This window comes from Seriola dumerili, unplaced genomic scaffold, assembly GCF_002260705.1.
Source record: "Seriola dumerili isolate Sdu_G_001 unplaced genomic scaffold, Sdu_1.0 BDQW01000592.1, whole genome shotgun sequence".
NCBI lineage: Eukaryota > Metazoa > Chordata > Actinopteri > Carangiformes > Carangidae > Seriola > Seriola dumerili.
In genome coordinates, this window is record NW_019174847.1 from 202,259 (window position 1) to 216,447 (window position 14,189).

General features: G+C 46.3%; 2 protein-coding genes across 2 annotated transcripts; one reads left to right on the forward strand and one right to left on the reverse strand.

Moving 5' to 3' along the window:
- Window positions 1-222: 222 nt before the first annotated feature.
- Window positions 223-6,403, reverse strand: dbt (dihydrolipoamide branched chain transacylase E2). The gene is made up of 11 exons (XM_022764902.1): window positions 6,309-6,403; window positions 5,522-5,654; window positions 5,039-5,114; window positions 4,133-4,314; window positions 3,916-4,043; window positions 3,521-3,764; window positions 3,039-3,205; window positions 2,876-2,953; window positions 2,467-2,658; window positions 2,315-2,386; window positions 223-1,786 (listed from the first exon to the last, which is right to left on the reverse strand). Exons 1-11 carry the CDS (start codon window positions 6,351-6,353, stop codon window positions 1,619-1,621), a joined length of 1,485 nt encoding a protein of 494 aa, XP_022620623.1. The 5' UTR covers window positions 6,354-6,403; the 3' UTR covers window positions 223-1,618.
- Window positions 6,404-7,181: 778 nt separating this feature from the next.
- Window positions 7,182-12,632, forward strand: rtca (RNA 3'-terminal phosphate cyclase). The gene is made up of 11 exons (XM_022764903.1): window positions 7,182-7,364; window positions 7,511-7,611; window positions 8,382-8,525; window positions 8,718-8,841; window positions 8,959-9,017; window positions 9,103-9,244; window positions 10,772-10,893; window positions 11,262-11,320; window positions 11,606-11,700; window positions 11,790-11,894; window positions 12,344-12,632. The coding sequence occupies exons 1-11, from the start codon at window positions 7,302-7,304 to the stop codon at window positions 12,440-12,442; spliced, it is 1,113 nt and encodes a 370-aa protein (XP_022620624.1). The 5' UTR covers window positions 7,182-7,301; the 3' UTR covers window positions 12,443-12,632.
- Window positions 12,633-14,189: the final 1,557 nt, after the last annotated feature.

The window sequence follows — 14,189 nt, forward strand, 5'->3', positions numbered from 1 at the left end:
ACCTCAGATCTGCTGCTGGATAATTTTAGCCTCCAGTTCACATGACCCAACGACAGTCACATGGCCAGCTGACAGTCACATGACAATCATTTTACATCAAAATATCATTAAATATGTGATTATTAATGAGTAAACAGTAAATATATGAGAGAGAAAGAAAAAGTGAATTTAACCATCATCTCTGATTGAACATGAACTCATCACAGACTCACTGACTCAGGGTTTTAAGTTTGTGCACTTCAACTTTATTCAGTTTTTCACCAGGGTTCAAACGCTTCGATGTCAGAGACCGGGACCAGTATCCTGATCCACATCCCAACACAAAACCACGCCACATCAGAGTCAACAAAAAAATTTCATCACACGAGACAAACAAACATCATGTAACTTAACACCAACACCATCGTTACCCAGCAGCCACCAGGACACAGAGGAAGTCAAGGAGGAACAGCTGAAAGCTCTGGCTGCTTCAGGAAGATACAGGACTTAATGACAGATTCGTAGAGGAAGAAGAGCTGATCACATGATCTCCACACCAGGACCAGAGACAAGAAACCAGAGACCAGTCAGGGGGCAGCTGGTGAAGAAAGGGGGACATTTAGCAGCTACAGAACCAGGTCTTCCCTCAGGAGCTGGAGACCAAACACAGAGAACAGTAAGTCTGAAGAACAGGAAGGTTCTGAAGAGAACCTGCTGGCTCCTACAGGAGACAGAGGGTCAGACGGCACTTTGTGGTTCAGGAGCCATCGGGGACCTGAGACACAGCAGGTCCACCACTGGTTCATTTATATACAAGACAGACCACATCCAGAACCAATCCAGTCCTGCTGAACCTCCGTCATGCAATTGACAGCTGAACGGATTGGAACCATTAGACCGGACTCTGATGAACTGGTCTCATGACCCAGGACTAACCTCAGACCAGCTCCTTCAGGTGGACTCTGGGTCCATTTAGTAGCTGTTCTGGAGCTTTTGACTCGATCACATGATCTGAACCTGCTTCCTGTGATTTTCAAAATAGATTTTCCTCCAGTTAACTTTCACTCGACTCATCAGAGTGTTTTATTGATTATTTATTATGATAATTATTTGATTATTGTGCCCACCCAAAGGGACCTCTTCTAATGTGGTCCAGTCCAGGACTCAGAGGGGGTCAGGTCAGACCCGTCTCTGACTGAGGAGGAAAACCAGGAACCAAATTCAAATTATTCCATGAATCCCTCAGTGAATCGAGCCTCAGGCCCAGAACAAATAACAGACTCTCCTGAGCTCTGAACTCCAGGTCTCACACTGACCTCCATCCTGACCCCACCTGACCCCACCTGACCCCACCTGCAGAGAGGATCCAGATCCAGGAGGGACCACCAGTCTAAACCTGAAGAGTTGAACCCTGGTTCACTTGAACGAAACTAACTACCTCTAACCTCCGCTGTGAGTGACTGGTTGTCATGGAAACAACATGATTGATAGGCTGACCCCTCCCCCACCGCCTCGCTCAAAGGCAACAAGGAAATGACAAAAGGTGAAGATGAAGGCGGCAAAAACGGTGGGGGGAGGGGTGAAGGTCTGTTAGTGTCGCGTCTCCGTCATTCCCGGGGCTGATGGGAAATGTTCCCGTTCATTTGAGGTCCAGCACCATGCTCGCCGGGTTCTCCAGGTACTCCCGCCACAGGTTGGAGAAGCGACACATGGTGGCTCCGTCGATGATGCGGTGATCCGCCGACCAGCTGACCTTCATGATGTGAGCCGGGACCACCTGACCACCGGTGCTGAATCGAGGCAGAACCTGAACACACAGAGTGATGAGGTCAGAGGGGGCGGGGCTTATCACAAACTCAATGAGAAGAGATTTTTTTATCAAATTTCTGATGTTTGTCAGCGAACTTTGTTTTCTGACGTCATGAGATTTAATTTAAGACGACAAGAAACAACAAAAAACAACGACAAACAACAATAAGACACTGTAACAACTAGAATCTCCTCCTCCACTCAGACTCGTCTCAGGTCACATCCCTGTTTATCCAGAGTCACATAAAATATAAAATATGAACATTTGTGTGTCTTGAGTTATGGCTAAAAAGTGTTTTCTGACCTTGACCTTTGACCTTTAGCCACTAAAATCTAATCAGTTCATCCTTGAGTCCAAGGACATTTTTACCAAATTTGAAGAAGTTCCATCAAGGTGTTAGTGAGATATTGTGTCCATGACAATGAGACGGATGTACAGACAACCTGAAAACAAAATGGCTGCCGGCCACACGTGTGTTCATGTGATGCTCTGACTCTGATGATCCTGGAAAAGTCTGGAACCCACCTGGATTTTTCCCAGAGCTCCGATGGCAACCTCAGGAGGGAGGATCACTGGTTTGGCGTACGTCCCTCCGATCTAGACCACAACCAGAGAACAAGTTCAGGTTAGACCGGGTCTGGAGTCTGATGGTGTAGCTGAGGTGCAGCTGGACTTACTGAGCCGATGTTGGACAGGGTGAAAGTCCCTCCGGTCAGGTCCGAGGTTCCCAGCTGACCCGCAGAACCCAGAGTCTGCAGCCGGTTCAGCTCCTGAGCGATCTCAAACACACTGAGCAGCTGCACGTTCTTCACGTTAGGAACCAGCAGACCCTGACTCGTGTCCATCGCCAGCCCGATGTTATGAGACGCCTGAGGCACAGACAGCACTGTCATCACCATGGCAACAACGACAGTAGCAACAGCAGCAACAACAACAACAACCCCCAGCAGTTGTGCGTCCCGGAGATCTGAACTGGATAATTTTTTGATAAAGATAAATGATCAAAACTAATTCAGAGACAGGAAACAGGTCTTTGTTAGACTCTGGAGGGTCTGGTTGACACCAGTGGAGGACTGGGGTCTTTACCTTATAGGTGATGTTCTGGCAGCCCTCGTCCACCGAGGCGTTCAGGATGGGGAAGTGCAGCAGGCTGAGAGAGGCAGCCTGAGCCAATGAGAGCGCAGCGTTAACGTCAGCACCGAACATGTGACCAATCAGCAGTGAGGTTATTCCCGCCCTCGGGTCATACCTTGATGAAGAAGGGCATGTAGCTGAGTTTGACCCCCCGACCTTCAGCCACAGATCTGAGCTCAGACCTGAGACCTACCAGGCGGCTTAGGTCCACGTCGTCACAGTAACCGAAGTGAGGGATCATCAGAGCGGCCGTCATTGTCTTCACCATCGCCCTGTGGAAACCTGGGGGGGGGGGTCAATGATTGTTGATTATCTGATACAGGTAATCAATGATTGTTCAGACTCAAGTCCAACCTGAAGACATGGTCCAGGTTCACTCACCAGGTGTGGGCGGAGCCTGTTACAGAACTGACCTGTGGGAAACTAAAGATCACCTAGATCAGAGTTCAGGGTCTGAAATAAAATAGATTTTACTTTGTCCTGATGAACAAACTGATCAATTGATGAACCGATTAATGAACTGATCGATTGGTTAAACATGATCAATAACCCGAGACGTGCTCATGTTTTCATGCTGCTGATGAAATGACCTCTGACCTTTCAGGGGCTCGGTCACGTCCTTCCCAGTAAACACAGGTCTGGGTGTGGAGGGTGGGGGTGTGACGGCTGCCGGAGTGCTCGCGGGCCTGGCAGCAGCGGCAGGACCAGGACCCGGAGTCTGGATCTCCTGGAATGGGGTCGGAGGTAAGATGGCTCCCGTCTGCTTCGCTAGGAAGTTCAAGATGTCCTCCTTCAGGATCCGTCCGTCTTTCCCCGTCCCCACCACCTCACTGAGCTTGATCTGAGGACACACCAGTCAGACCAGTCAGACCAGTTAAACCAGACACAGTCTGTCCTGTCCTGGACACTGAAGACAGACCGGGGACACTTGACAAGCTGGGAAAACTGGAGACAGACGGGGGACACTGAGGACAGACTGGGGACAGACTCACGTTGTTCTCCATGGCGAGGCGTCTCACGGAGGGCGTGGCCTGGGTCTTGTGACCTTTGATCTCCTGGTGGGTGTGTTCTTCTCGAGCCATTGCCGGCGTCTCTACCACGTCCTCCTCCTGGATCACCTCTGAACAACAAGTCTGGATCAAACCAGAACCACAGGACACAAAGCTGACCTGGTTCAGACTAAAACCAGGTGTGGATGTGGTGTCTCACCTGAACCGGACTCTGTCTCGATGTCGACCAGCGGTTTGCCCACCAGCGCGGTGGCGTCCACGTCATAGTAGAGTTTTCTGATGACGCCGTCGTAGCGGCTGGTGATGGTGACGGACGCCTTGTCACTCTGGACCTCACAGATACTGTCGAACTGAGACACCTTGTCCCCCTCCTTCACATACCTGCAGGACAACAACACCTGACTCATGTAGACCAGGACCCGCTCTGGTCTTCTTCTAGTTTCTGTACATTTGAAAGGAAAAGTCACTTTTCTGGGTCTTTGGTAGTTTCACTGGTCTCAGGGAGACAGTTTGGAGTAGTGTGTCTGGTCTCAGGTGGTTTTTGTTAGAGCCCAACTGACTTATTGGTCAGCTGATGTTATCGGCCGATATTGGCCTATCACAGATATATCGGTGTCTGCGCATGTATTCCCTGATATGAGATGATATGAATACTTCTATTAAGAAGCAATAATGCAGTGGAAATGCTCGGATCAAGTTATACAGGCAACATTACGTATATTTGGTCCTTTGTTTTCATTTGAGTTAAATAAAAAACATAAGAGCAAATATATATAATGTATATGTTTTTTATTTATAGTTATTTTATCTAATTCCCAGTGAAGTTTACTGCTTCAGTCACTGATGTCATTTTGGACAATAAAGATTATTGTTAAACTGTAAAATATCCTGCTTTAATTACATATCTTTTTCACAAGTGTTTATATATATCGAAATGTTTTTATTCCCCAATATTGGTATCGGACCCAAAAATCCAATATCGGTTGGGCAGTAGTTTTTGTTCTACTGGTCTCTGTAGACTATGTAGTGAATGTTGTGGTCTCTACAGTGTTTGTGGGTCCCTGAAGGTTCAAGATCTCAGTGGTTTTGAGGTCTTGGTACGTACCACTCCTTCACCGTCACCTCCATGATCCCCTCCCCAATGTCTGACAGCTTGAACTGGACGATAGGTCCTCGACTCACTGCAGGAGAAACACACAGTGACATCAGTGACATCATCACCACTTCTTGTGACACTGCAGGTGGAGCAGGACTGATGGACTAGAGATAGATATCAGATCGAGACCGGTCACAAAGAGACCTATATTTTATCTGCCAGCTGAACTATGTGATAAAACCTGCTGGTCTGGATTCTCTGAACTCCGAGTCATTACACAAAATCTGAACAGACTCCATCACCAGAAACCAGGAAACACCTGTAACAGGTAACACAGTCTGGTTGGAGGACTCAACACCTGTCAGCTTACTAGATTCCTGAAAACCTGAATCTGGACCAACCAGGTCTGAACTCTGAACTTCAGACTACACAGAATAAACCTGCAGAGGTTTTGGTTTAAACACCAGCAGGTATCAGGTGGTCTGGACTCACCGGCAGTGGAGTGCAGCGTCCTCCTGCTGAACATCTGGAGGTTTCTGTCACAGGTGAAGGCGAGCGGCTGCAGATTCCGGACCGGTCTGAAGTTCTGCAGCCGGAAACATCGGCGGCGGTATTGCTGACTCAGCTGACAGAAAGAGACCAGACAAAGATACATCACCTGTACAGGTAAACAACAAACAGACAGACAGACAGACAGACAGGGACAGACAGGGACAGACAGACAAGGGCAGACAGGGATGGACGGACAGACAGACAGGACAGGTTCTGGCTCTGTTCTGGTTCTAAACTACACAGGCTGATTCAGCAGGTGTTTTGTTGTTTGACTGAAGAAGAAAAGATTTACCTGTTCATGTTGTCCAGGTGTGTCACTGTGACAGAGCTCTCTGAGCTCACCTGGACACAGGTCAGTTTCACAGAACACTGATTTAAATTCAGAAGCTTCATGTGGACTCAGATTCAGATCTGGATCTGAACTACTTTCTACAGAACCTCAGTGAGCCCGTTAGCCGGTAGCTGATTCGCTTGCAGGGTGCTAGCTGAAGGTAACTTATGCTAACTGATAACCAGTGTGTTAGCACGGTGGTGGCTTCAGTTTGTTTTTAATTCAACCAGTTAGCATTAGCATCAGAGTTAGCACGGCAGCAGCAGCTAACAGGCTAAGGTAAGAAGCTATCCGGGTGACGGAGTGATGACATGACATTAGCTCGACGTTAGCATCAGACCGTTTTAAACGTTTAACCATCTAAACTTTTAAACATGAATCGGGTTTTTTCCTCACCAGCCGTCTGAGCGCACTGAACGAGCCTCTGGTCACCGCCGCCATCTTTCCTCTCCTCCACACGTCACAACCGCACGCCCCTCTCAGCAGCCAATCAGCGCGCAGAGTCTTCTTCCTCTTCGTCTCTGGCGGATTTGCCGTAACGCTGCCACCCAGCGGTTAGCGGAAGAACAGCAAGTAGTTCAAACCCTACAGATTTAACTTTTTTTGCAGTCACCTCAGTAACTTTATACATTTCTTTCATTGATTTTATTAAAAGAGAAAACCCATTTATTTTATAATAGATTTCTTTTATTTTTCTGTTTGATGCTGAAACATTTTGATTTTGAAATTAAATTTAGAAATTTAATTAGTGGACTTTATCAGAATATTAGCAGCCGTGTCATACTACCTAATGGCACCACTCACAGCTTTAAGATTAATGTAGCAATTCCTCGGGGTTGGCTCATTTCATTTATTTGTTTAGATTAGTCAAAGAAATGTTAGCAACTTAACTTAAAAATTGTAATGACATTAAAAGATAAAGAGGGGAGATATTGTCACCTGCTGGTTGGCTGATGAAAATATTTTGAAACAATATCTTAAAGGATAGGTTTCAAATTGCAATAACTATTAAAAAAATATAAAATGATCAGGATTAATATTAAACTTGAAAACGTGAACTATTTGCTGTACACGACACACCACTAAAAGATATTTTTGATATTTCTATCAAGTTAGAAATTAACGCGCCTCCTACATTTATAGAAACATAATAACTTAATAACTTTGGCTTCATGAAAAAGTGATTTGAACAAAACTAGATGAACATTTATCAGCAGTTTATTTTATATCATCGGAACAATAACTGGATTTTATTTTGAAGGCAGTCGGAAAGGGCTGTAGCGCACAGCGAGAAGTTTCAACCGAAGAAGAAGCAAAAGAAGAAGAGAGCGGCTCGGTGCTACCATCACGTTTCTGTGTAAAAGTGAAAGTTTGGTGTTGTGAGCGAAAATGGACCCGGTGGCGGCGGCTGTGGCGGCGGCGAAGGAGATCGACGGCAGCGTGATGGAGGGAGTGAGTAATCGCAATTTGTTTACCGGAGAAATATTCCGCGCTGCTAACGCGCTAACACAAGGCTAACGGCGGCGGGTAGCAGCCGGGAGATGCCGGTGCTGAGCTCAATGATGTCTGTTCTGTTTCCCGGTGTCGGTTCTCTGCAGGGCGGACAGATCCTGAGAGTCTCCGCGGCGCTCAGCTGCATCACCGGTTCCGCAATCAAAATCTCCAAAGTCCGAGCCGGCAGGAGCACACCGGGGATCAGGTGAGGAGGCAGCCCCGCGGCTAACAGGCTAATGTTAGCCTATTCATTAAAGTTGAGTCGTTGGCTAACTTAGTTAGCAGATGTCCACAGAGAACAATAAACGCTCCGTTACTGGTGTTGTTCATTCTTTTATTCCGCTCTGATCTCAGGCCTCTTTCTGTTCATCAAACGCCTCCCGCTTCACTGCTGCTGGGAAACGAGACGCCAACCAGACTCCATTCAAAATTCATGTATAATAAGAATATCTGAGTTGTCAATCAACACACACAACTCCTGAATCTGGGCACAGATATTCAGACACTCAGTAAAAAACGCTTTTTAATTCGGTATCATCACTCTGATCACAGCGGCTCTAAATTCATGAAACTTTAACAGAGACTTGAAGTTATTTTTCTGATTCTCTGCCGCAGTCTTTCTTCCAGAAAAGTCCGTGAATGGCGTCATCAAGCAGCCGGGAACCAATTAAATAAATTTGATTTTATTGATTAGATATTGCTGCTTTAAAAGCTCTGATTTCAGTTTCCTGTGTAAAAAACAAAAAAGCAAAAAAGAAAACTTTGTGAATCCAGTTTCTGCTTCATGAGGATTTCTAGTTTCATACGGAGGAGCAGCAACAACAGTGTGAAGTAAACATCGTTAGTTTGAGGCATCCTTGGTTTTCAGTGATCTTTCAGATTTTGGACAAAATGACTGTGAAACAGGTTTTAGATTATGTACGATGTGTTTTTGAAAATGTTTGTTGTGTTCAAATTTTGTGTGTATGTGTTCAGACCGCAGCACCTGAGCGGCCTACAACTGGTCTCAGATCTGTGCTCTGGCAGTCTGCAGGGAGCCAGCATCGGCTCCACCGACATCAGTCTGACTCCAGGAAAGATCCAATCTGCAAACCACACCGCCGACACACAGACAGCAGGGTGAGACTGGATCTGTCAGACAAGTGGTCTGAGGGGGGGCACGGGTCCTCCAGGAGGATCGGGTTTTTATGGAGGATTGGTGGATGGGACAGTTTCAGACGGATGACTGGATGACATCATCCACATGAGACAGTAGTTTAGGGTTCTTTACAAAACCTGATGTGTGTGTGTGTGTGTGTGTGTGTCTGTCAGGAGTGTGTGTCTGCTGCTGCAGGTCGCTCTGCCCTGTGCTCTGTTTGCTGATGCCTCCTCACAGCTCTGTCTGAAGGGAGGAACCAACGCTGAGATGGCTCCTCAGATCGACTACACTGTCAAGGTCTCACACACACACTGCAGACAGACTAGAAGATCTGCTGACTCACTGATCAGTGATCAGTCTGATCAGCTTATCCTGACATGTTCTGATCAATGAATCTGTGTTTTTCTTCTTCAGGTGTTTAAACCCATTGTGGAGAAGTTTGGAGTCCATTTTGACTGTGACATCAGAATGAGGTCAGTCTACTGTCCACTGTTACAGACATTACAGCTGCGTGTGTGTGTGTCTGTCTGTCTGTCTCACTCTGTGTGTGTCTCTCAGGGGTTACTACCCTAAAGGTGGAGGTGAGGTGATGGTGACAGTGAACCCGGTGAAAGAGCTGCTGCCGGTCACCATGACGGAGAGAGGAAACATCACCAAGATCCACGGCAGAGCGTTCGTCGCTGGAGTACTGCCCTTCAAAGTAAAGTTACACCACAGCACACATCACTGTGATTATACAGCTGGGTTTTTGTTGTGCTGACTGTAGTTCTTGGTGTTGTATGGTGCTGACTAGGGAAGGGCGCAGGTAATTTCCTTGGTCGATCATCTGGAAAAAAGAGAGCCTCTTTTTCTTCATCGAAATCTTTATTCCAAGAAGAAATTATAGTCCAACAACAATCCTCTTAAACAAGGCAGTTAAAGTTTAATAGTTTAACTTTTAAACAGAACAAAAAAGATATTTAGCGCTCCTAAAGGCAGCGGGGCCTGAGGCTCTGAGCCAAATCTCTTCACAAATAACAAGCCAAAGCTACGGCGCTTGTAAACGGCGTTGCAATGTTTACAATGTGCTTTGTTATTTTTCAGCTCGATATGTTCCCACACCAAACTTTCCCTTGCTCACGTTTACGTGCGATGCTGTAGTTCTTGGTGTTGTATGGTGCTGACTGTAGTTCTCGGTGTTGTACGGTGCTGACTATAGTTCTAGGTGTTGTACGGGGCTGACTATAGTTCTTGGTGTTGTGTGGTGCTGACTCTAGCTCTGTGTCGTCTGGTGCTGACTGCAGTTCTAGGTGTTGTTTGGGGCTGACTGTAGTTCTAGGTGTCGTACGGTGCTGACTATAGTTCTAGGTGTTGTACGGGGCTGACTATAGTTCTTGGTGTTGTGTGGTGCTGACTCTAGCTCTGTGTCGTCTGGTGCTGACTGCAGTTCTAGGTGTTGTTTGGGGCTGACTGTAGTTCTAGGTGTCGTACGGTGCTGACTATAGTTCTAGGTGTTGTACGGGGCTGACTATAGTTCTTGGTGTTGTGTGGTGCTGACTCTAGCTCTGTGTCGTCTGGTGCTGACTGCAGTTCTAGGTGTTGTTTGGGGCTGACTGTAGTTCTAGGTGTCGTACGGTGCTGACTATAGTTCTAGGTGTTGTACGGGGCTGACTATAGTTCTTGGTGTTGTGTGGTGCTGACTCTAGCTCTGTGTCGTCTGGTGCTGACTGCAGTTCTAGGTGTTGTTTGGGGCTGACTGTAGTTCTAGGTGTCGTACGGTGCTGACTATAGTTCTAGGTGTTGTACGGGGCTGACTATAGTTCTTGGTGTTGTGTGGTGCTGACTCTAGCTCTGTGTCGTCTGGTGCTGACTGCAGTTCTAGGTGTTGTTTGGGGCTGACTGTAGTTCTAGGTGTCGTACGGTGCTGACTATAGTTCTAGGTGTTGTACGGGGCTGACTATAGTTCTTGGTGTTGTGTGGTGCTGACTCTAGCTCTGTGTCGTCTGGTGCTGACTGCAGTTCTAGGTGTTGTTTGGGGCTGACTGTAGTTCTAGGTGTCGTACGGTGCTGACTATAGTTCTAGGTGTTGTACGGGGCTGACTATAGTTCTTGGTGTTGTGTGGTGCTGACTGTAGTTCTAGGTGTTGTACGGTGCTGACTATAGTTCTTGGTGTTGTGTGGTGCTGACTGTAGTTCTTGGTGTTGTATGGTGCTGACTGTAGCTGTATTTTTTGTTGTGCGTCTTCAGTTGGCTAAAGACATGTCGACTGCTGCTGTCAGAACCATCAGGAAGGAAATCAAAGAACTTTACATCAACATCCAGCCGCTGCAGGAAAAAGAAAAGGCCTATGGTAACGGCAACGGCATCATGTAAGCCCCCACCCGCTGACATCACCTGCTGACATCACTGTCCATGCTGTGTTCACTGTGAGGGAGAAGGATAGGAAATAACCTTTAAACAGAATACCACTGAAAATTCAATTGTACTGCAGAATGTTTTCTGTAGTTGTAACTGTCAATCTTTGTTTTTCCCACATGAAGTGAATGCAGCATCATTGAGGTTATTGCTGTGTCTCAATTCACATACTTCCATACTCACAGTTACTTTTGTCACACTGACAACTATAACAGTCGCCATCTTGGCTACGTAGCAGAAGGGGAGGGGCCGCCAACATGTGGCTAGCGGAAATCACAGCCTCCTTAGCTGCTGCGCTCTGATTGGTCCGTCTGTGTTTCAGAATCATCGCTGAGTCGTCGACAGGTTGTCTGTTTGCAGGTTCAGCTCTGGGGAAGAAAGGTGAGGATGTCACCTGAGAGATCGCAGGAGGCAGCAACACACACACACACCTGAGATTTATTATTGTATACCATAATATACTATTAAACTGATCTACACTGTTAATTTTTTACTAATTAACTGACATTGAAATGTCTATTGGTTTTTGGTTAAATGTATTAAGTCTGGTCTTTGTACCAAAGTAAACACCTGAGAGTTTCAACCAGGAAGGTGTGAACAGACAGCCAGGTAAACATGTATACTCACGTGTGTGTGTGTGTGTGTGTGTGTGTGTGTGTGTTTCAGGTGTGTATGCAGATAAAGTTGGTATTGAAGCTGCTGAGATGTTGTTGAGAAACATCAGACACAACGGCTGTGTGGATGAGTTCCTGCAGGACCAGGTGAGCCACACACCTGCTGACCTCACTCTGACCTCACTCTGACCTCACTCTGACCTCACTCTGAACCCTGATCTCCTCTTCCTCCTCAGCTCATCATCTTCATGGCGTTGGCAAAGGGAACGTCTCGGATTCGAACAGGAGCCGTGACGTTGCACACACAGACGGCCATCCACATCGCAGAGCAGCTCACTCAGGTCAGACACAGCTCGCGCCATACATCGATCCAGCCATCAATTCATCTTTTCATCCATCCATCAATTCATTCTTCAATTCATTCATCCATCCATCCATCCATTCATCAATTCATTCATTGGTATCAGCAGGATAACTGATTGGTTCCTGTTCAGTAAAGACGATTGAAAGAATAAAAATTCTTTAATTTAAAGTCGTCAGGGAAGTTTCACTTTAAATGTATAAATATAAATGTACAATATACATACAAATATAAAAACAAACAAAGTTTATTTAACATCAACATTTACCCAGACATCCTCATCAGTCTTCTTAGGTTGCTCTGAGGCTCTGTAAAGTCTTCATACATTTAAATACAACATGAATCAGTATGATGGTTCTGACAGTGATGAGTTCACTGCTTTCAGGTGTATTCACCTGGATTAACACGTTTTTGTTTTTCTGTTTTCAGGCAAAGTTCTCAATAACAAAGTGTGAGGACGAGCTGAGCAGTAATGTCAACCACATCATCGAATGTCAAGGATCAGGAGCCACCAACCTCAACCTGTAGAGAGAGAGAGACACACACACACACACACACACACACACACACACACACACACACACACACACACACACACACAAACACCCCAACTGTCTCCGTACTGGACTCGGTAGCTGCTCCTGTCATGGCCAACCCTCTTAGCTTCTGTCTCTCAGGGTGTTTCCTTAAATACTGTAATAAATAAATAAAAGTCTTTCCAACGTTCACGGGTTCTTGTCTGTTTTGTGTGTGTGTGGTAGAGCAGAGCTTCTCATTCAGACACCGATGATGTCACTGCTTCAGACAGAAACAAAGCTACAAACTGTGTGTGTGTATATTGTGTATAAGGTATCAGGTTGTTTGCAGACTGACTGGTGGATTAAACACTGACCCTGACTGTGAACCTGGTTGTAATAAGCTGTGCAGCCTGTGGGGGGGGGCTGAGGTCACCTGACAAGGTGAAAGGTGAGGTGGAGGTTCAAACTGAATAAGAGGAGTGGACAAATGTGTCACATCAGTTTAAAATCTGAATATGATCCTTGAGGTCAAAGGTCAGAGATGTGACTGCAGCTGGAACAGGCTGACTGAGCTGAGATACAGGTGAGTCCAGGTGTGTCTGTGTTTGAGGTTTATTTATCTTTACATTACTGTGTTTGTCTTCTGGAGTCAGTGTTGAATTCTGTGAACTGTAGTTTCCCTTGGTTGTAGTTTTTCTCAGACAGGTGTGTCTGTCTGTGCAGAATGAAGACAGGTGACCTGCTCTGGGCCGGGACCTAGACTTCCTGTGTTCCGTCTTGTTTCTGTGATGTCATCAGCGTGGTGTCGTGTTGTTGTCCCTCTAACTTCTTTAACTCACCTGCGGCAGGTGAGCTGATGTACAGTGTATACAGCAGGAAGTCCTCAGACCTGAATGTGTGTTGAAACCTGAGGAGGCTGTAAACTCACACCTCTGTCCCCTTTGGAACCAGGAGTAACCTGATCCAGGTCACCTGACACCTCCTCACCTCCGCCCAGCGCTGTCCTCACAGTCTGCTCGCCACCCTGCAGCATGGCAGACGCCTGGAGGACGCACCAGGATGGCCCCCGCATCCTCCAACCAGGAACAGGTTTGGGACCAGCGCCAGGGCCAGGAGTGGGATTAGGACTGGGGCCAGGGCCGGGGCTGGGGCCAGGGCCAGGGCCAGGGCCAGGACAATGTCCAGGACCAGGACCAAGACCAGCTCCAAACCGTGTGTGGATCTCCCTGATCGCAGGTGAGTTTGAGGGTCAGCACACTTTGAAGGACTAGTCCAGGATCTAAACCTCCATCTGAACCTGCAGTCTGATGTCCTAGAATCAGCCAATCAGGTTCAATCAATCCACCTGTTCCCAAGACAAATAACCTGGTTTCAAGAATTTCCCAGTGTCCACATTCAGCAGGTCTATTTGGTTCAGGTCCAAAACTGAAAGTAAGTAGCACTGACTGGATCAGGACGAGTCATTTCACTGAGGTGTAGAGAAAAAATAAAAGAAATAAAAGAAAAGTAAACAAGTAACAAAAGAAACTGAGTAGATTTTTGCTTTCATATTTGTCTTCATCAGAGACTGAAAAACCTGAAAATAAATAAGTAAATAAATAACTAAACGAATAAATACATAAATAAATATAAGCTGTATTTTTATGTTATGAATGCTTTAAAAACGGCTCCGTCATATTAAGAAACGGTGAATAAACCTCAATAATCAGACGAAGAAAACTCTTGTATAACTTCACTGTAAAAGTTCTGTAAAATCC

Coding starts and splice junctions, on each gene's coding strand:
- rtca (XM_022764903.1), top strand. CDS start 7,302: ATGGACCCGGTGGCGGCGGCTGTGGCGGCGGCGAAGGAGATCGACGGC. Junction 7,612..8,381: donor AGGAGCACACCGGGGATCAG/GTGAGGAGGCAG, acceptor GTATGTGTTCAG/ACCGCAGCACCTGAGCGGCC. Junction 8,842..8,958: donor AGATCGACTACACTGTCAAG/GTCTCACACACA, acceptor TTTCTTCTTCAG/GTGTTTAAACCCATTGTGGA.
- dbt (XM_022764902.1), bottom strand. CDS start 6,353: ATGGCGGCGGTGACCAGAGGCTCGTTCAGTGCGCTCAGACGGCTG. Junction 5,655..6,308: donor TCAGTGCGCTCAGACGGCTG/GTGAGGAAAAAA, acceptor TCTTTCTGTCAG/CTGAGTCAGCAATACCGCCG. Junction 1,787..2,314: donor GAGCTCTGGGAAAAATCCAG/GTGGGTTCCAGA, acceptor CTGTGTGTTCAG/GTTCTGCCTCGATTCAGCAC.